Consider the following 22683-nt stretch of genomic DNA (forward strand, 5'->3'; position numbering starts at 1 on the left):
TAAGGTTCTTGAATGAACAGTGTTCGGCCATTGAGCTTATGTCTGCCAGAAATGTATCAAATAATTCATCTGGTTGTTGTGATCTTGAATTAAACTTTGCTCGTTCGTATATGACATTTCTTTTGCCAGTAAATATGTTGTCAAAGGCTTCTGTTACAGATTCATATGAGGCTTTGTCATCTTCTGAGAGGTGTGCTGTTGATAATATATCCTCAGAATCAGGCCCCATACAGTAAATCAAGCAGCTTACTTGTTTTACTTGAGGTTCATTGTCCAGTCCTGATGCAATTCTATACCTTTCAAATCGCTTAAACCACTTTTCCCATAACTCTGGATATTTGGAATCAAAAGGTTCAGGAGGTTGAAACATGACTGATGTAGTCCTATTTTGCTGCTGTCTTGGTTCTAGAACATTATGTGTTTCTGATGATTGATTTGATTTGTTTCCTCTGATTGATAATCTATTGTTTTTTGGCATTTTTAAAAAAACTAAACCGCTGCCACCATGTCAAATAAAGAAGTTTTATATTGATTAACAATTTTTATCTTAGGAATAAAATGTTACCAACTGAATTATTTGTAAATACAAAACAACAACAATCTCCAGATGATCTTAATAATAACTAAATAAATATAAAAGAACAACAAACATATGACAAAATTCCCTTGACTTTTTCCTCTCTAGTATAATTACACTGCACATCTTTGGTCCTATCAAGCCGCGGGTTATATCTATGTGACTTTTTCTCAAGTTTATTTTCAATGTCTCGGTTGTATGTATTTCATCCAACGTGAAGCCGCCAAGGACAATACCGCATCGCCATTTTGAACTATTTGTCTACGTCACGCTACAGTCCACACTCCTCTCGTTCCAAGTGTTCAACATCGTCATTCATCATCGTTCTGCTAGTTCCGCTTCGCATTCACCACTTCGACTTCATTTCGTCTATATTGCAATGTCAAACGTCATGTCAAAGGACTCAAAGTAAGGCTATGCTTAAATATCTCAAAGACAATGAAGACAACACATCACATCTCATCGTAAGTTCTAACAATAAATCAATATCAACATGGAAATATTAAAGAAACCCGGATTTTACACCCCGAGTTGTCCTTATCCTCAAATTACTCCATCCATTAAAAATATCTCGGCTACTTACTGAACTCGTTGAACGATCTAGGCCTAACTTTCAAAATGAGATTTTCCAAATTTTCCAATAGATGCAAATTGCAATTAAATAAATTAAATACAAACAATGACTATATTCAATCGTGTCCCTCAGAAATAACAGAAGCTCAAACCGCTAAACATAACCTTTATTTGCATGAAGCTAAAACAATTTCTGCCAATTTTGAAGCGAACCTTGATAAGCTTCTTGCTGTTGATGACGATACTAACATTTTTTCTGACAATGAAGAAGCTCCAGGACGACATATCAGAATTCTCAATAAACATTCAAACCCAAATTTCTCTTCTAATTCAGAACTCTGAAGATGAACACTTGTCAAATAAATCGGTAACATCAAACCCAACCTCTAGGCCTACTCCCAGCATTTTAAAATTGCCTAAACTAGAACTGAAGTCCTTTGATGAAACTAAGACATGGACTTCCTATATTAACATTTTTGATACTACTATCCACAACAATGGTAGCTTATCCCTGGTTGAAAAACACCAGTACTTGATAAGTTCACTTGAAGGCGAAGCCTTATACTTAATCAAATCTTTACCGATCTCATCTGGCAACTATACAGTAGCCTATAATGCTTTACGGGAAAGATACCACTCGAAGCGTAGGCTTATCTCTCCACCTACCTATGAAGTGGAGGATGAGTGTAGGATGAGTGGCGCGATCTTGTAGTGTTCCTAGTGACTAAGGCCAACATATTCCTTAGACACAGCTGTAAATCAATAGCCTATACAGCTAATGGAAACTAAGGGACCTATAGTTAATAGTGGAATCCAAACCACATTTTTGCCTTGGTATTAACAAATTGGTCTAATTATCAGGATGAGGATAGTACTGCGGATAGTCGTAGTACTCACTAGTGTGGACGTTAATCCACACCAGCGAGTATCATAGTGCATGCCTATAAATATCCACAATTTGTGACCTCCTAGTAGCTGGATTACAGGTTTAAAAGAGAGGTTTTTAAATTGTACATGACTTAAAACGGAGTACAAATTGCCTTGGCAATAATTTGGTTAAGCAGTGTATGTCTAAACGTACTTGTAAGACTTGTTCAAAACTTCATCACTCACTCCTGCATTTTTTGAAACCTACTAAGCCAATGACTTAAGTCAGAAATCGCTCCAATGAAGAGCAAAAATATAGGCCTAAGTTAACCTAATGAAGTTATATACCCTTAAAGTGAGCCGTGACTACTTTCCACCGACGAATGACACGACTTATTTTTTGTTCCTGTGTTCAATTTTTGTATAGTATGTGTTTTGCCATGTAACTGTTCGACGTACCCAGTGAATCTGTGTGTCACACACTTTTTCTTACTCCTGTCAAGGGATGATAGGCTGCAACAACCATCAACTTTGTATAATTTTGCATCCCATTTATTTTCTCAAATTATGTCTCCCTGTGGATGTTTCTTCTTCCAGAGTGACCAATTTTGATTAATGGAGTAGAACTATCTTGCCGATACTACCTGATGGGGCTCCGGAGGAGGAGTATGTACTAGGCCACATCAACCTTGGAGGAGAGGAAGTTCACACCCTGGCTGACTCCTGGACAATGGCCCCCTCTCCGCCCTGCTTTGTCGCCCCTTCGGTGCTGTGCACCTGCCCAGTATAAACTAGAAACTGTCCTACTACAAGTTTTGTGATATTTTGTTATATGTATTTTTTAGATTTATTTATTGTTGTTGTTGTTCTTTTAGATATTTGTTGAGTTAACAAATGATTTACTCAGTCCTGTAACAGCTGTATATGTAATTCTGATTATTGTAACGTTTGTTTGTTTAAGTTTTTGTGTAAACTAACTACCAGTCTATTCAAATGGTTCTCTAACAGTGTCTTATATTTCTTTTATCCTACTATTAAAATCAGTTTATTACAACAATATTAATGAATAGTTACATTTTAAGCCCAACATACTACATACCCTAATTGTAATTATTTTTTTCAAAATTCATTTTCTAGCCTATTTATTAATTTTTTGCTTTATTTATCTAAAATATGGAGCCCCCAAAGTTATTAATTTGTTACCACGACTAAATGCTTAAACGGATTATCTTAAAACTGTTGTAATTTTGGTTATTTATTTTGAACGTAAAATTTATTGAATTCTTTCCATGATAATGTTTTTGATCATTTAAAGAAATGGATGTGAGCTAGTAGGTTAGATGGGTATTCAAATATTTGGAGTTTTTTTAGAAAAATGTACAGTAAAACCTTAATAACAAGACTCTCATAGGGATTATGAAATAAGACTTGTTATCAAGGTTGACTTCTTATCGAGGTTTGCAATAACATGTGATTAGGGGAAGGGGATTTGAAAATGACCCTTGTTATCAAGGGTGACTTGTTATCGAGGGTCTTGTTATCGAGGTTCTACTGTATTGTTGTTGTTTGTTTATTTATTGTTATTAGATAACCTGTTGCTCAAAATCGAGCAAAACTGCAACTTGTAATAAAATAATGAAGAACATAAAACATAAACAGCAAAACCTCAATCATAGAGTCACTCTAAAGTAATTTTTATGACTGATTATAGAAATGTGAATAATATTATGTTGAAAAAAATTATAAAAGTAATCTATGGTAGAATATTTAAATATAGATCCGTTCTCATACTGCTTTGGTTATCTCTTATATACTGTAGGAGGGTGCCCTCCATGAGAACGTAGATGTCAACCACACGCTGTAAAGTGAACTTTTCAGACCTAATGTAGCAAGCTATATCCCCTCTCTTGACGCCAACCAGTACGACACGTAATATAGCATTGTTAAATAGTTTTTACGATATGTTCTGTTTTAATTAGGTGCCCCAACCAAACTTTCCGGTTGGGAACATAAGAGTGGATTTAACGAAGTATCTAGAATGCATTCAGGTTTAACACTATTAGTTTTTGAAAAAAGAAGAAAAAAACAAAGATTTATTTTTCTAGGTGATCCTCTGTTTTCAGCTTTAAAATAGCTGCGACATCTATATAGGTAGCATCATTGTAGCGAGGGAAGTCACTTTTTTTCTCTTACTATGCACATAAGAAACTAACTTGACTCCTCGGAGCTCTTGTCCATACAAATTTCTGCCACAGTTTTAAAAGATTGGGCAAATGGGTTGGTATTGTGACCCTTTTCCCGCATATTTTTTCATTGCATTATTTGTTTAAATTGTTTTACATGCGCTGTTGGGTTCCAGTGCCAACGTCGTACTTAAAAATCTGTTGTATTCAGGATCATGACCTTCTTGAGGAATTAGATTACCTACTCGGTGGTAAAACTTGTCATAGATCTTGAAATTGTAGATCCCCTGGGTGCCCCTCTCGTAAAAATGAGCTTCAGAGCTGACCATGGCAAAGGCGGATTTGAATTGACGAATTTTATCCAGATAATTTCTGGATCCAAGCCTCTCAGCTCTGTTTTCAGATTGAGAGTTTCCAATAAGTTCCTGAAAGTATGGTGAATACCGCAAATGAGGTAAATGAACCTTCCATTTATGGCAACAAAGAGTAAAAATTTAACCGTCTCGGTCAGTCTTTTCTTGCTTAAAATGTTTTGTCACCACAATGTAAACATGTAACGTTCATTTTTCCGAGATTGGATGTATCACCACGGCAGTACTGCCACTCTGTATCCGTCAAATTGGGAGGTTGATGCAAGCGTTCATGTTTGCGTTCCCTCCAGCCACTCACAGTTCTTCGTCTTACTGGTGGCATTTAATTTGAATTTAGATGAAATACGAAAGTTAACCAATCAACAGAAAACACTACAAAGGAATTTTGATACCCATTGTAAATAACATGATAATGTGGTAATGTAACGGGTTACTGCACTGAGAATAATCACCTTCAAACATTCACTTAATCAATCACACCAGAATCACAACAGAAAACTGAGAAGACTAGTACTAAAATACAAATTACATTAGACGATTTGTTTGTAAAGATGGACAATTCAGAGATCGCTGTAAAACAAAGTATTAAAGAAGTGAAGGAAAGTGTATGTGAACTACAAACTTCTGTTTTCTTCTGCACTGATAAAATAGATGATTTCATCAAGGAACTGAAAAAAAGTTAATGACAAATTGAAGGAGGTTGCCGAAGAAAATAAAACGCTAGCTGAGAAGAATGCTAAATTAGAAGATAAAGTTTGTCACGTGGAGCAAGAGGTGCAGGAAATGCAACAGTACAGCAGAAGGTTCAATATTCAGCTAGATGGTATACCTGAAATGCATAACGAAAGAGCTATGGACATTGTCAACAAGTTAGCTACTGTTGTAGACGAACCCATTATTATTAATCAAGATATACAAGCTGCTCATCGACTCCCAAGCAACAAAAACAGGCGAGTTTCATCATTCCTCATCCAATTCAGCAACAAACAAAAGCGGGATGCTGTCTACAAGAAAGCCAGGAAGAAGGATCTTGTCTCGCTGGACTTTGTAAGCGATGTACCTGAAACACCTGTCTACTGCAACAACCATCTGACGCCATATTACAAGAAACTAATGTATGAAACAAAACAGGTCAAGAAAGAAAAAAAAAATATGAGTTCGTGTGGGTGATCAATGGGAAAATTCTAGCTAAAAAGGACAAAAACTCAGCCACTCAAAGGATTGAAACATTCAAAAACATTGAAAAAATGTAAGTTATGATAGATGACGTGTGTAATTAGTTTTAAGTTGTACATAGTTTTCATTATATGTCAAATATAAAAACCTAAAAAAACCTGACCTAACCTAACCAAAAAGTTTAACCTAAGTAATTTAAGGTTTTTCCACATTAACATTAGAAGTCTTCGAAAGCATTTTGACGACTTATTATTATTACTGGAGTCGGATGGAAAACTTGAAGTTATAATATTGACACAAGTATGGATCAAATCTGATGAATTAAAGAAGTATCAAATTCCTGGTTTTAAATCTGTTATTTAAGACAGATTGTCAGATGCTTCTGGTGGAGTGGTAATTTATATTTCTAATTATTTAACTTTTAATTATGAACGCTTTCAGTTACGTGAAGTTGAATTAATTAAACTAACATTAGATTTTACCATAAATGATAAACCTTTTGAAATTGATTTAATAGCTTTGTATAGAAACTATAAACATGATTTTTCTTTTTTCCGAAATGATTTGCAACGTATTTTGAGTAATTGTAAAAACACAGCTATTATGTTAGGAGATATAAATTTATATATTTTAGAACAAAATAACAGTGTCATTGATTATTTAAGTATAATGAACTCATTCGGTTTTGAATCATTTATAAATGAGCCGACTTGGGGAAGAGAGAATTGGGTAAAGTGTTTAGACAATGTATTCATAAGAAGTAAGACTAATTTAATTTTTCATAGTAATTTAGAAAACTATGACTTTACTGATCATGCTGGAGTTAATGTCAATTGCGTAACAAGTTGTGATAGTGCTTTGAAAGAGGAGTTTGTCAAGGCTGTAGATCATTCAATTTTAAAAAGAAGGTTGGCTGAAGTGAGCTGGGGGGCCGGTGTTTGATTGTGAGGATTTTGATAAATCTGTGACAGTTTTTTACAATATTTATAATAAATGTATTGAGCAATCAAGTTTTTTAAGGCCTATTAACAGTAAAAATAGGCATCGAACTCCATGGATATCAGAGACACTAATTAAAAAGATAAATGAAAAAACAGACTTCACTCTCGATTGAAAACGCACAATGACATACATTTGTTTAATAGATATAAAGAACTCTCTAGAGAATGTTCTAATTTGAAAAGACAGGAAACAATTAATTATTACTCATCTGAAATTGAAGCAGTAAAGGGTGACTCAAAGTCTTATTGGAATATATGCAAATCAATTATGAGAAAGTAAAAAAATGTTAATTAACCTAACCAAAAAGGCAAAAAATGAACTAACATCGATTAATATAGATGATAAAATAGTACAGGTTGAGGGTAATGAAAAAATAGTTGCTGACTCATTCAATAACTATTTTAGTGGTATGCCAGATAAGCTGATTAGAGAATTGTATGGGCCGGGATTCCCCACTATGCCGGATATCGGTCTAGCGTGCAGCTCAAGGTTACATTTATCTGAAATTACTGAGGTAGAATTAGAAAGTTTAATCTTAAGCAAACCAAATAAACAGTCTGTTGTCCATATGTTTAGTTGTAAACAAAGGGAATTGAGTTTGATCTAATGTCAACAGATAGCGCCACCGTTCCCAAACTTTAGCCCTTAACTGGACTTAAGTGATGCCCTTTCTTAATATTCTGAGACGTATTTGCACACCTACATGAAAATACCTTTAATTTGACACCTCAAACGTTAAAATCCGTCAAGCCGTTATCGAGTTATGACTGTGAAAAGAAAACTGCTTGCGTATTAATATATAGACGAGTGTACATGTTGCTCGAATTCGAGCAATGCAAAGTGTTACAGGATTTATTTTAAAACGAATAACAGGCATATTTACAATTAATTTAAAAGAGTCAACTCAAGATTACCGGTGTGTAACTCAGACCGTGTTTATCTTCGTTATTGATAAACCTAAATCATTCCGGCCGGTTTTCTCCTTCTCAAAATACCTCGCTGTACAGGCAACACAGGTCATTGACAGAGGGCCAATTGAGAACGAAAAGTCGTTTTGGGGTAGTGTTAGAGCGCATTTGTAGCCAATAGTTGAGATTGTCCAGGGTCAGGTGCTGACTGTGATGAGTTAAACCTTCTATTACGCGCCACTGTTCTGTAGCTGCGGTCGTTATCACGATTTTTTTTTTTTTTTTTTTTTTTTGTCCTAGGACGCTAGGCACGAGCCTGGGATTGTTTTTCACACGCCTACTGTCTGTTTCGTTGTCGTCGCGTCGGAGGCATTTAAAAGAAGAAAAAAAATAAACAAATTATAGCTACACAAAACAACGATAAATGCACAAATTTAAGTTACAATCATGCTAACACGATCCGTCATAGCGACACAAAACAACGATAAATACACAAATTTAAGATAAAACCATACTAACACGATCCGTCTTGGGGGTTATGTTTAAACAAACTCAAATAGTAAATAAACGTACTCAATGTGTTACATTGAATTGAAAAATAAATAACAGCAGTTAAATTATACAGCTGATCAAAATGTAAACAATTATGTTCTTCATAAGGATAACATGGGAACTTTCAAAGCCACTGGGGCAGAGCCCAAGGGACTTTTTCAAAAATGTAAGGCCAGTTTGCAAATCTACGCGACACGCTCTTTCCAATGAGACGTCAATGGATAAAATCGGTTAAGAAATGGCGGAGGAGTTCAACCGACAAAGTTTCATGTAGCGTATTAATTATATAGATTACAGCTCGTCTCTATCAAATGGTGCGTTGTTTTTTAACCTTCCTCCACAGTTTTTCTGGTTGTTTGGTAGTTTTGTGAGCTACTCCTCGTCCCTGCGCATGGAATTACGCTTCCAGGTTGTTTGTCTAGGTGCAGGTGCGAGGGTGTGGTTAAAAAGTGCGACATCCATGGTTTACCAAAGTGATCAATTCTCCGAATGCAACTCCACAGTACTTCTAGCTACAACTCTTGTCAAGGTCATGTCTCAAAAATAAATAATCAAGATCCACTCTCAGTTTTTAAATTAACCACTGTCACATACGGCATGAATTGTTCACCGTTTCTAGCCATTAGCACTCTGAATCAGCTCGTAGCTGGTGAAGGTGACCCGTACCCATCCACAATACATGTCCTTTTACATCAAACTTACATGGATGATTGTATGCCCTCCACATGATTCCAAAGATGAAGCCTTGGAGCTGTGTAATCAATTGATTGAACTTTTGAAGAAAGGTGGATTTGAATTAAGAAAATGCACCTCCAATTCACAGAAGCTTCTTAATGATATGACTCAAGAACATCTGGAAACTCCTATGTTCTTCCATGATGCAACACAACAAGCCCATTTCAGTATTCTAGGTCTTCATTGGTCATCTATTACAGATAAATGTGCTTACAATTTCAACATTTCAGAGCCATGTACAATAATTCCACATACTAAACGAAAAGTGTTGAGAATCATTACCCAAATCTATGACCCAGTAGGTTTTTTAACACCAGTAACTATGAAACCTAAATGTTTTATGCAATACCTTTGGACACAGAATTTGAATTGGGATGACCCCTTACCCCTAGAATTGACTGAGTCCTGGATGAGTTTTCTTGAAGAATTGTCTGACGTTTCAACTATCCTAATTCCAAGAAGTTAGAGCTTACATCAGGCTGTTCAATTTAGCTTCATGGATTTGCAGATGCTTCTCTTCGTGGTTATGCTGCTATTGTATTTCTTCGTACAGCGACTGCTGATGATAAAGTTATCATCCGAAACATTATCTCTAAGACTCGCCTTGCTCCTTTGAAATCAGTCTCCCTTCCTCGTTTTTACTTGCAAAACTAATTAACTACTGTATAAATATTTACTCTTCAAACTGCCAAATAGAATTTATTCAAAATTGGAGTCATTCAACCATCATCCTAGCGTGGATAAGTACACCCCCATATAAACTGAACACATTTGTCTCAAACCGTGTCGCAGGGATACAAGAGTTGACTCCTATAAATTCGTGGAACATTTACATTGAGAACATTGTATTAGCCTAAAGCTTTAAGTAACTTCAAGTAAATTTTACTCCCCACACTGTAAACCGTGATTGTAAATACCTTTTATTTTTTTCATTATTAATTTTGTATCTTCATTGAATAAAATTAAGTTTTTGTATTGTAAATTTGGAGTTAATATTTTAGGCTTAAGTTAAGAATTATCACAAAGTATAAAATAAATGTATGCCACCAAGTAATTAGGCACAATCCACTCTTAACAAGTTTAGAAACCTGGTCACTAACTAGAAAGTCAGAAAAAACTCACCATAGTTGTTTTGCATCATTTAAATTTATAATTGAATTATTATTATTACTGAATTGATATTTCAATTTGAAAATAATTGAATTTTTATTATCGTTTTAGCGAATTTCCCGTGTAGGGAATGAACTATTACCGTAGTACTCATGGTAAGACTTGGACCCGGGACCGATTTACTTTTTCGTGTTGAGGTCCCTAGAGGCCAAAACACTATCCGTTCAAATTCATATACAGGGTGGTAATAAAGTCTGAAGACAGTTAAATATTTAAAAAAATAATGTAGATAGAGCTACAATACTTGGTACAAAGTTACAGAGCATAAAACTGTATTTTAAGTATTTTAACACATATTCAGTGATCCAATAGCTCTTCAGGGGGACGGCCCACAAGGAGTCGGAAGAAAATCTTAAATGGAAGCATAGGTCAATATGCACATCAAATAAAAGGTCTTTTTTAGTAGAATAGAATACAATGCCGCAAACCGCACTTCAAAAGGTTGATCCTGCGCAAAATGGCAGCCGTTCAAAGATTTCTTGAATCTGCCATTTTGAATCTTTGAACGACTGCCATTTTTTACTAAGGCGTTCTTTTGAGCTTGAATTTACGGCATTGTAATCTACTAGTGAAGACCTTTAATTTGATGTGCATATCGACCTATGCTTACGTTAGCAATTTTCTTCCGATTCCTAGGGCTGTGCCCCCCTAAGGAGTAAGCGTATAATAGCAATGCAAATTGAATTAATCTTTAAACAACTGTCATTCTTGGCTCGGTTGTCCGTTTAAGTTCAAATTTGCGGCATTATATTCTGCTAGTAAAGACCTTTAATTTGGTGTACGTATCAACCTATGCTTCTATTTAAGATTTCCTTCTGACTCCTTGCAGGACTCCCCATGATATGACAGAAAACTGATATTTCCTAAAAAAGTAGATTTTTAGGTGTGGTGTTGATGTACCAAATCTTATTTATTTATCTGTTGTCGTTTAGAAAATATTTAACTGTCTTCGGACTTTATTACCACCCTGAATATATAAAATATATATATAAATGTGTCCGTTAGCACGATAACTTAAGCAAAATTAATCTGATTTTGATGAAATGTTGTGTAAACTTACATTTATTCAAACAAATTCGCGTACTAGCATGATCGGACTATGGGAACGGGGATTTATCAAGAGTTTTATAGGGTAAAAATGGTTTTTTCCCATTTTTGACACAAAAGACATACATTTTAACAATTTCTTTCCAAACAAATTTGTAGAGCTTAAAATAACAAACAATTTAGTATATTGAAACGTTATTATGCAGCTAATGGTTAAGGAGAAAATTCAAAAAAATTGTAAATTTAAAATACCTGTGTTATTCTAATGAAGAATAAGTAAACTGTTATAGTTTGCTTGATTATGAACATATTTTGATATAATTTGGAAAATGCATTTATTTCTCACTAAACTATTAACATAAAAAAAACCTTTTACCCTCCCTGTTGCAGCAAACCTAAGTACTTGTTAAACTAATTCTATTTAAATAGGGAATAAATGTGATATTTTTAAGCAGACATTTTAGTGTAAATCCAATCAGGGAATAGGAAATTTGCTTATTCTGCAGGTTTGCTGCGGCAGGGTATTTTTAATATTTGCACAAAAATATTTAAAAAAATTGATACTGTACACTACTAAATAAAAAAATGTTTACCTACTATATCTGCTCCTGGCTTGTCTATTTTGTTGATGGCCACAATTATTGGAACTGAAAAAAAAAAAACATTGTTATTGAAAAAGTGTGTGTAAGATAACAGAAAGACAAATTGTATTAAATTGTAAAAATAAATAATAAAAACAACTTTACTAGTTAACTTGTATTAGTTTATGATGTTCTGGTAATCATAAAATTAGTGACAATAGGTAAGAACAAAAATTTATCTGCTTTGGTTATCAGCACTGATATCCAAACATATTGATTCTTCATTCTCAATATAGTCCAGTGCAATTAGGTTATGACCCGGACAAAATTGATAACAGGCTGAAAATTGGTGGAAATGTTCAAAACAATGTCCTGAGTGGCCCACACAAAGTCCCAAGAAATCCCAGTTGGGGAACGGCCGCCATTTTGAAAAAACTGCCGCCATCTTGGAAATTTAGATTTCTTGCTGTATCTTTTGAAGTAATTGTCCGAAAGACCTTATTGATGTCTCAAATTAAAAGTTTTGGCCTCATGTATTAGGGTAATATATAATTAAAGAGTTTATTATGTTCTAAGCATAAATATTGTTTATATTAACCTCAAAAATATTTATAATAATGATATAGATATGGTTATGTCCCCCCTTTTATACGAATTGTGGGTATTTATAGGCATGCAAGGTGGATGCGATGCTCTCTGGTGTGGTAACGTCCGCACTAGTGAGTACTATGACTATCCGCAGTACTATCCTGATAATTAGACCAATTCGTTAATTAAAAGAAAAAAATGTGGTTCGGATTCCACTATAAATGGTAGGTCCCTTAGTTGCCATTAGCTGCATGGGCTATTAATTAACATCTGTGTCTAAGGAACACATGTCGGCCTTAGTCACTAACAAGACTACAAGATCGCGCCACTCATCCTTCACTCATATTTGGTTAAAATATGCACATAGTGGCGTCCCCATATAAAATAATAATGATATAAATATACAAAATATTTTCAAAATAAGCTTTTTCTCTTTTTTCGTAATTGACTTGTTTAAGCCATTAACCCTATTGAATTTTCTTGCACCCCACAATGCTTAGTCTTTGGAATTGGTTAAATATAGATATAATATCTATTTAACTATGATAAAGCTTTAAAGAGGAGACAACTAATACAGCTCATGCAATTATTGCTGCAGCTCGACCACGATCTTTCACATCGCCCCTGCTCCCCAACCTTCACGGACGGTATGGCTCAAAGTTGCCGTTAGACATTCTATCGTAGCTCGGAGTTTGCTCGACATACAAGAAGGTTGTCAATTATGAGACTTCGATAGTTGATAATGTATCACCTTCAATAGATGATGGAGCTTACGTTCATTATGTTTTCGACAACGCGGATTACAGCATTAAAACACTTGATGGACATGGTACTCTTCACGCCATGGGTGGCATTGAGTGCATAACACCAGCCGAAATGTGTCAATGAAAGTGCTCCTGTACCACGATCTACAATCCCAAAAGCAAAAAGTGTCCTTCTATCCCATGGCTTTCAGCCAGTGACACATCCGCTTAAGCCTGGGAGATCTTTAGTAGTGTTGGGAGATGTCAGTACAGCCATTTCCGAACCAAAAATAGTTGTAGATGCTTGTCTTGCTGACACCCTATGGCTCATTAACCACCAACTGAATGACAAACCAAGTCCACGTTGAAATTGATACATGGATACAGTACAACGCCCCTATGGTCTTAATTGTACCACGATGCATGGATACTGCACTGGAAACGGATGTGCCAACCGTAGTTACATTATAATTTTATATGCAATATTGAAATATAATGTTAATCAATTATTGCAACTATATCTAGATGACTCTATTTTTCAGATCAGAACGAACAAAATTATTAATTGCTTTTTCATAATTTATTTTGTACTTCATTGTTAAATTGTTGCTTTTCTAGTCAAGATTATATTTCCTGTCCTGATGTATATTACCGATGTTGCTCTGCTCTTGCCATAGATTTAAGTTAGTTAAGTGTTCTGTAAAATGCCTGTTCACTTAGGCTTCTTGAATCCACATTGTAAATTGGTGATCTTGCCGTTGGAATAAATAAATAAATAACAAATTACAGCATTTAGGTGAATAAAAAGTCAATACCCCCCTTCTCTAATATTTTCTAAGTGAATATACAGAGATATCCTTTTTGGCGGTCATCCAATCTTAGCAGGGAGTTTCATTTTATGATTTTTAAATTTTTAAATGTTCCCCAAAAAGGGGGGATTTTGGAACAATTCAAAAATTTTAAACGTAAACCCCCTTCAAGTGGAATCTAATTTTTATGTGTTTACAAAGACTTTATGAATGGTGAAAACCAGAGTTTGCTTTTTCATCTTTATCAAAAATGGTTGCCCGTCAAACGTTATGGAAAATCAATGGTAATATTGGTTTGTAATTGTAATATTGGCTTCCATTTTGGACAGAGGAGAATACTCAAAGATTTTAAAATCATAAAATGAAACTTCCTGCTAAGGTTGTATCACCACCAAAAGGATTACTCTGTAATATTTATTTAGGAACAAATAAGAAGGGGGGGGATTACGTTTTATTACACAAGAAAAATAATGTAACAGTATCGTCATTAAACTTTTGACGGGCTACCATTTTGGACAGAGAAGATATAGCGAACTCTGGTTTTCACCATTCTTTAAGTTTTTGTAAACACTACAGGATGAGGTGTCACTTGAATAGGATTTAGTTTAAAATTTTTGAGTTGCCCCCAAAAATCCCCCTTTTTGGGGGACACTCAAAATTTCAAAACCATCAAATGAAACTTCCTACTAAGATTCCAAGACCACCAAAAGGATATTTCTGTAGGCTATATTTCCTTAGCAAAATATTAGAGGGGGGTCTTGACTTTTTATTCACCCGGTATTTAACCAATTCCAAAGACTAAACATTGTGAATTGCAACAAATATCAGAGGGGTTAATGGCTTTAACAAGTCCATTAAGAACAAAAGAGAAAAAAAATCATTTTGTAAATATTTTGTAAATTTATATCATTATTATAGATATATTATGGGTTAATATAAATAATCTTTATGCTTAGAACGTATTAAACTCTTTAATTATATACTACCCTCATACATGAATTCAAAACGCTTAATTTGAGACATAAATATTGCCTTTCGGACTATTACTTCAAAAGATACAGCAAAAAATCTAAATTTTCAAGATGGCGGCAGTTTTTCCAAGATGGCGGCCGTTCCCCAACTGGGATTTCTTGGGACTTTGTGTGGGCCACTCAGGACATTGTTCTGAACGTTTCTACCAATTTTCAGCCTGTTATCAATTTTGTCCAGGTCAAGGTCATTTTTTGTCTAATTGCACTGGACTAATACCCATAAAATTAATATTTCGGGTTATTCATTGTCAGCAAGTTTAAAAATTATGCTAAATGACAATTATTGTTAATGATATATCGCTACCATGATTTATCAATCTCAATACCAACACCTTAAATATCAAATCTGGATACAGATATAATTTTTTACTAGCCAAATTTTCTGTTTGGATTGGTTATACTCCACCAACCCCTGTCTTTATGTCCTTCAATAAAGAGTTTTTAAGTTTTTTTTCATTTAACTCTTTCAGTGCTAGGCCAATAATTCGTATTTCGTCAGACTTTTTTGTTTGTCTTTTAATTCCATTACCTTTTGTTGAATTTTAACCATATTGTTGTCACTATTTTATTAATTAGGCTAATTTTGAATATAAGACATAAGACATAAGATATTTATTGCCGTTGATCATTTTTACATGAGATGGGCATGGTCAACATAAATATATACAGTCAATAACATCAAATAATATCAATAATATCGATAATAATCATCAATAATATCTAAATATATTTAAATTAAAACTAAAGTTGCAACTCCAGGGCCCTGTTTCATAAAACTACTAGTCTAGTATTTACTAGTCCATGGACTAGTAATACTAGTGTATTTTACAAGTCTACGTTTCAAAAACCTACTAGTGTAAAATACTAATTACTAGTGTAGGGACTAGTATTACTAGTGGTTTTTACTAGTGTAGATAGCAATGTGTTTCATAAAGTTTTACTCTTGTAAATTACACTAGTAAATACTTGCTATTTTCTACCAACCTCTCTTCACCCGTATTATTTGAAGTAGACTAGTATTTTTGAAAAGAGATTTATTTCATTACTCACATCATTAAAAAAATGAATTATTAAGTTCTTTTTGCAAGTGCAAATTGGCTCAAGTTTGCAATTTAAAATAAAAATATATCTGTGAGTGCTAAAATGATAATTATTAGATATAAATTACAATCAATTGATGTGGCGTAGTACAAAATGAGAGAAATAGAATTTTGTAATGTCTATACAATCGCCCTATTAGAATTAATTATAATTATAAGTTATCAATTTTAGTCTAATTTTACACTTGAGTTAAATTTCATGGTTACTATTTAGCCATCACAGAGAAATTATTTTTAAGCTTTGAGAGAAACCATATTAAAACCGCATACCGTAGTGCATACAAATATGTAACAAATGTATCCAACATTGCAACATTAATCAGATTATTTTACACCCAAGGGTCTCGGTTTTATTTAAAGACATTTTAATAGGAAATAATAGTAAGACAATTTTAAAGAGGAGTTGCATTGTATTTATTTATTGAGGTGCTTGTTATTTGCTTCCATAAATAGCTGAAACCCTGTGATATACTAACAATTTTGTAGGCCTATATTTGATTTTTTGGCGGTGAACTGAACTGCTTATCATAAAAACATTACTTTTAATCCATTTTGGTATTCGGAATTTGTTATTCAAAGTAATAAAAAAAATTTGATGTTGATTAGAGCTGTTATTTTAATGTAAAAACATGGAAAAGTTTAATTAATGGAATTAAAGTATAGTGAGTGGCATAGATTTGAACCAGGGGCCCGCCACATGACTAGCGAGAACTCTGAGCTACGCCCTGCCCTAGCGACTACGCAATGTTTTACTATACTTGAAAACCTACTCCATTGCTTGTAACGTTGCGATTATTTTTTACATCAAGAAACGTTTCGGCTTATTATTCATGGTTTGTAGACTCAAAATATGAATATTACCAAATGGTGTTTAACCCAAATATCCTTATGCATTCGAATAATTGAAAACATAGGTAAGGGTACTTGAACAATAAACAAAATGTCCTTAGACGATTTAATTACATTCCAAATTTGAGCCTTCTTTTCTTTACTCATAGCAAGCTTAATTTTATATGTCAGAATAAAACAAAAACTATACAAATCACAGCGAATGCGGCAGCAACAGATCAACTTCCACCCAACTGTTGAGCGCCGCAACTAGGCCTACAACCGGCTACTATATACAATCACCGTGTTGATTGCAGCGACGCGACGCCGCGCCGCGCCGGCGCGTCGGCGGGCTCATTGATGAACATAAATAATAGCGGTTTAATAAATAATGTGCGATTGTTTTACTTATGTGTCTATATAGTTATTAATTAAAAGAAAACACTGCGTTTCTACAACTATTTACTTTTTGTATCAAATGAAAACAAAATTAAAACCCTTTATAAAGGGTTTGAAAACCCGTGATTGAGGTTAGAAATTTGTTTTGAAAATTTGCCTTGTAAAGTTGGTCACGTGACTAGTAGTTTTGGTCACGTGACTAGTAAAATACACTAGTATTTACTAGCGGTATAAACACGTTTATGAACCACAAATTAGTAGGACAGGTAAATACGGGACTAGTATTTACTAGACTAGTAATTACTAGACTAGTATCTTTATGAAACAGGGCCCAGCCTAGTACCCAAACAACAGCTTCATAAACATTAAATTAATAAAATTGGTAAACTTCATCCAAACAAACAAAAGTTGATGCTTATCATTAATTTGAAAACTTAAAATATATTATCTATGTTGGTGGCCATAAACTCATTAATAGTAAAGAATGGATTGTCTAGAAGCCATTGATACAACTTGATTTTGAAGCCTTTAAGAGGAGTGGTGTGAGCATTATCGGGAAGCTTATTAAAAAATTTAACACAATTTACCATGTAAGAATTTCCAAACTTGGTTAACCTATGTTGCGGGATTTCAAGTTTGTTTTTATTCCTGGTATTGTGATTGTGTACCTCACGTCTAATAAAAAAAGAATTTAGATTTGTTTTTGTGAATATTAATACATGATAAATATACAAGTTAATAATTGTAGGAATCTTCAATTGTTTGAAAAGACATCTACTATGATCTCCAGGCCTGGCTTGACAAATGGTTCTAATTAATTTTTTTTGAAGAATCAGGGCATCTGAGACATTTGCAGAGTGTCCCCAAAGTATGAGACCATAAGCAATATGAGACTGAAAGAGTCCGAAATAGGCAGTCCTCAGATAGTCAGTAGAGATTATGGAGCTCAGTTTCCAAAACAAACAATTGACCCTTGAGAGTTTTTTACACAAATTTACAACATGGTCATTCCATGTGAGCTTTGAGTCTATGTGAATTCCCAGCAGTTTTACAGATTGATTTAGATCGATGATTGATTTTGATTGATAGTTTTGATTTTGTGAAAGACTGAGCAAAATATTCTGAGTTTTAGTCTCATTACACAGCAGTTTGTTAGCTGAGAACCATTCTTGTGCTTGGTTTTGAGCTGAGGTTATTCTGGCCTCCAAGAGGTCAAAGTTTTTACTACAAGTAAAAAACGTGGAATCATCTGCATAGATAATAGAATTTACACCGATAAGATCATTTATTATTACAATAAAGAGAAATGGTCCGAGAACTGAGCCCTGTGGCACTCCGAAGGAGACATCACACAATGATGAGTGAGCACCCATAATATTTACATATTGCTTACGGTTCATTAAGTATGATTCAATTAATTTCAAGGAGTCGCCAGAAACACCATAAAAGTTAAGTTTGGTAAGGATATTGATAGGCGGTACACAATCAAATGCCTTAGTTAAATCTAATAGGGATAGGAAGGCTGATTCTTTATTTTCAAAGGCATGTAATGCTTTACTGACAATTTTCATTACTGCAGAAATCGTAGAATGTCCGGGTCTAAAACCAAATTGGGACTCAGAAAATAGTCTGTTTATTTCAAAATAGTTGCTAAGTTGATTGTACATAACAGTTTCAAATAATTTTGAAAAAATTGGAATAACGGATATAGGACGATAATTTTGTGGAAGATTTCTGTCTCCTTTCTTATAAACCGGTGTAATTTTAGAAAATTTTAACATATTTGAAAAATAGCCAGATTCTAAACATATACTTATTATATAAGCAAGTGGTTCCTTAATTATATTTATTGTCTGTTTCAGTAAATAGTTGGATATCCAATAAAAATCAGTGCTTTTGGAATTTGATAGGCTTGAAACAATTTTTGAAACTTCAACCAGATTTACACTTGTCCAGTGAAAGGAGTTAGGAGCTATAGGTAATAATAAGATGTACCGATTATTTATTTGTATAAAAAAATGTATATATTTTATATATGTACCTATAGTTAAGATGGAAGTAGTTATGTTTTGTTGTAGTGGTATCATTGATTGTAGATGTTCTAGCCAGAAAATCGTGGTACTGCATTGGATCTGTATCAGTCAGGAAAGGGGTTGGCACTTTGACAATTTTATAACTCGTGATCATGTAAGTAAATACAATTAAATATAATTTGTGAGCTTTAATGATTTGTTTTCACTTCAGAAATATGTAGTTTTCAAGAATCTCGATCAATTTGTATTTATCTGATATGTAAACTGTTTGAACTTAAATATGTGTAACTACTTTCGTTTTGACATGAAACAATTTGTATGTTCCAACTGTAGCCTAAATCATATAAAATCTTAGTTTAGTATTGTTAGCTTAGAATTAAATCTTTTTGGTAAATTTTTCAGACGAGTTCCAGTTGTTGGTTGAAACCTACTTTTATTAGCTGTGCCAATTCAGCCCCATTTAGTCTACCGCATTTAAGTAAGATCTAACCATTTATTTACTATATGTTAGAAGGATTTTTTATTTTGTTGAGAAACTATAATTTTGTTATATTCAGATTATAAAGGTACATTTATATTGATTTGGGAGTAGTTAATAATTCCCATGACCACATGCCTCTCAAACTAAAAGACCTGACAAAATTAGTCTTACTACAAAGCTATAATTGTTAGAACTCGTGTGAAATAAAGAACATTTACAAAATATTATCTAATAAAGAATTGATTTAATTCTGATAAAGAACAAATATTTTATAACATTTCTTTGTATTGTTATGTTCTTGATCACTTTTTTTTCTTAACACAACTCTTCTCAATTGTTTGAATAAATTAAAATAAACCATCTAATATATAAAATTCTCGTGTCACAGTGTTTGTCTGCAAACTCCTCCGGAACGACTTCACCGATCGTTATGAAATTTGGTGTGTAAATTCTGTAGGTATGCGAATCGGACGTAAACTATTTCCCGTTTCAAAATTCTTAAAAGGGCTCCGCCCCAGTGGCTCTGGAGTTTCCCATGTTCAAGTCAAGTCAAAGTCAAAACATTCTTTATTCATTATAGTTTCACATTACATGAACTTGAATAGAGTCATAAGCTAAATTCAAAATTGCTTACTGCTAATTAAATACATAAAAAGAGTACTAAAATTACTTTACTTGAACTTTTAACAAAACCATGACTTTAAGGATAACAGTATTTGGAATTCAAATTAAGTTAGGCCTAACTGTTTTTTACTAATACTAAAGAATTCTGTTACTGAGTAGCAGGGAGTTCTTAAAAAATATTCCTTTAAGAGCTTCTTGAATTTATTAAATTTTGTTTCTTTTCGGATGTGAGCTGGTATAGACTGGAGAAATTTTAGCCCTATGTAAGATGTCTTTTTAGTGTAAAATTCGAGATTATGCCGAGGTAGGTTAATTTTTAATCTGGTGTTATATACTAATTGTTCTGTTGAGCTGGATGATAGTTGGATCTGTTTTGCATAAATTATTGTTTCATAAATATAAAGACTATTGGGGGGTAAACTTGCCTAAAAATGTTCAAATGGACTGTATGTTGAAAGAGCAATATTAAAAACTTGTCACTAATTATTTAACAGATAATACTGTAATGAGATTGATGAGGTACCTTCCTTTTAACTGAAGTGTTGAGAAGACGAAGCCGGTAGACGTACACGAGTTTCTTCTGCTGGCCAGCTATTGCGTATTGCTCGTACACAGACCCGGACCGGCAGTAGTAGTGTTTCACTTCACAAATGTTCAATAGTTCACTTTTAATATGTGTCACTAATAATAATTAAATATACTTTGGGGTTGAGAGATGAGAGCAGCAATTGGGAGTTAATTGTGCCGGGGACATGTTAGTAGTTGCATGAATGCACGAGAACTGGGGCGAGATTGGGGTTTCCAGACATCACGTGACAGGACAAAGGTTATTGTATGATATGAAACGTCTGGAAATATCTAGGTAGCGCTTGAATACGGAACATGCCGCCCGCCTTGAACCGTACATGGTTCAAAACATTGAGAAAGTTACAAAGTGACACATAATGAATAAAGATTGACATTGAAATATAAGAAACATAGATTAAATATATATACATTGAAAATAGAAATATGTTTGAAAATAGAATAAACATTTTGTTTGGTTTGATAATGAGATCAGGGGAGCGGGTACACCTTGGTAGCAGGACGACAGAAGGTTCCCCGCTGAGTCTTGATGGTGACAACTCGGACGATGCCGTCTGATCCAGGCGAAGTCTTCACTATGCGTCCAAGAGGCCAAAGTAGTGGTGGTGTTCTAGGGTCCTGAATTATAACGAGATCACCCACTTCTAGATTCTTGTTGGGCTTTTCCCATTTCTTTCTTTGTTGTAGCTGATGTAAATATTCTTGATGCCAACGTCGCCAGAAGCGTTGATGTAGGGCTTGTACAGTTTGCCAATGGTTGAGACGATTTTCGGGAACCTCTTCAAGATTTGGTTCCGGTACTGCCACAAGAGAAGTGCCGATAAGAAAATGACCCGGAGTAAGGGCTGAGATGTCGGATGGATCTGCGGATAACGCTGTCAAAGGTCTCGAGTTTAGTACAGCCTCCACCTGTGTGGCGAGTGTTATTATTTCCATTAGTGTTAGAACTCTATCGCCTATGACTCTTTTCAGATGATATTTAGAACTTTTTATAGCACTCTCCCATAGGCCTCCTTGGTGGGGAGCGGCTGGTGGTTGAAAGTGGAAATTTATTGAGTGATCTAACGCGAAGTTGTTAAGAGCATCTTTAGTGTTTGATTCCTTGATGAAATTCTGAAAAGTTTTCATGAGTTGCTTTGAGGCTCCAACATAGTTAGTTCCGCAATCTGAGTATAAGTGGGCACACAATCCACGACGAGAAACAAAACGTTTTAGTGCAGCTATGAAGGAGTCTACAGATAGGTCTGTTACAATTTCTAGGTGCACAGCTTTCGTAGCAAAACATACAAAGAGGCAGAGGTATGATTTTAACCGTTGAGCGTTCCTAGTTGAATGAACTTTAATGTCAAAATGTCCACTATAGTCCATGCCAGTGTGATAGAATGGCCTTACAGGTTTTAATCGAGTTTCAGGAAGATCTCCCATCAGTGGAGGTTTGTTTACAGGCTTAAGTCTGAAACATCTTTGACACTTGAAAATCACAGATCTTATCACGCTGCGGGCTGATAATATCCAAACCTCTTGAGACAGAATAGACTGCAGCAATTGAGGGCCTGCGTGTAGATGCTTTAGGTGATAATGCATAATCAACAGTTTGACGGTACAGTGAGATTTAGGTAACAAAACTGGATGTTTCGCATCTTGTGTAAGGTTGGAATGTTTCAACCTGCCGCCTACTCGCACTATTCCACTGTCATCAATATATGGGGATAAACGAGCA

General features: G+C 34.4%; 1 protein-coding gene across 2 annotated transcripts in view; it reads right to left on the reverse strand.

Annotated features, from left to right (window-relative positions):
- Nucleotides 1–22683, reverse strand: part of LOC128982709 (translation initiation factor IF-2, mitochondrial) — a 264910-nt gene that overhangs the window by 133117 nt on the left and 109110 nt on the right. For both annotated transcript variants that reach the window (XM_054401656.1, XM_054401650.1), the window contains one exon: nucleotides 11759–11808. In XM_054401656.1, the coding sequence (XP_054257631.1) occupies nucleotides 11759–11808 (50 nt within the window). The remainder of the gene's footprint in view (nucleotides 1–11758; nucleotides 11809–22683) is intronic.

This window comes from Macrosteles quadrilineatus, unplaced genomic scaffold (assembly GCF_028750875.1).
Source record: "Macrosteles quadrilineatus isolate MER2022 unplaced genomic scaffold, UCM_ALF_1.0 Scaffold_1__1_contigs__length_201487025, whole genome shotgun sequence".
NCBI lineage: Eukaryota > Metazoa > Arthropoda > Insecta > Hemiptera > Cicadellidae > Macrosteles > Macrosteles quadrilineatus.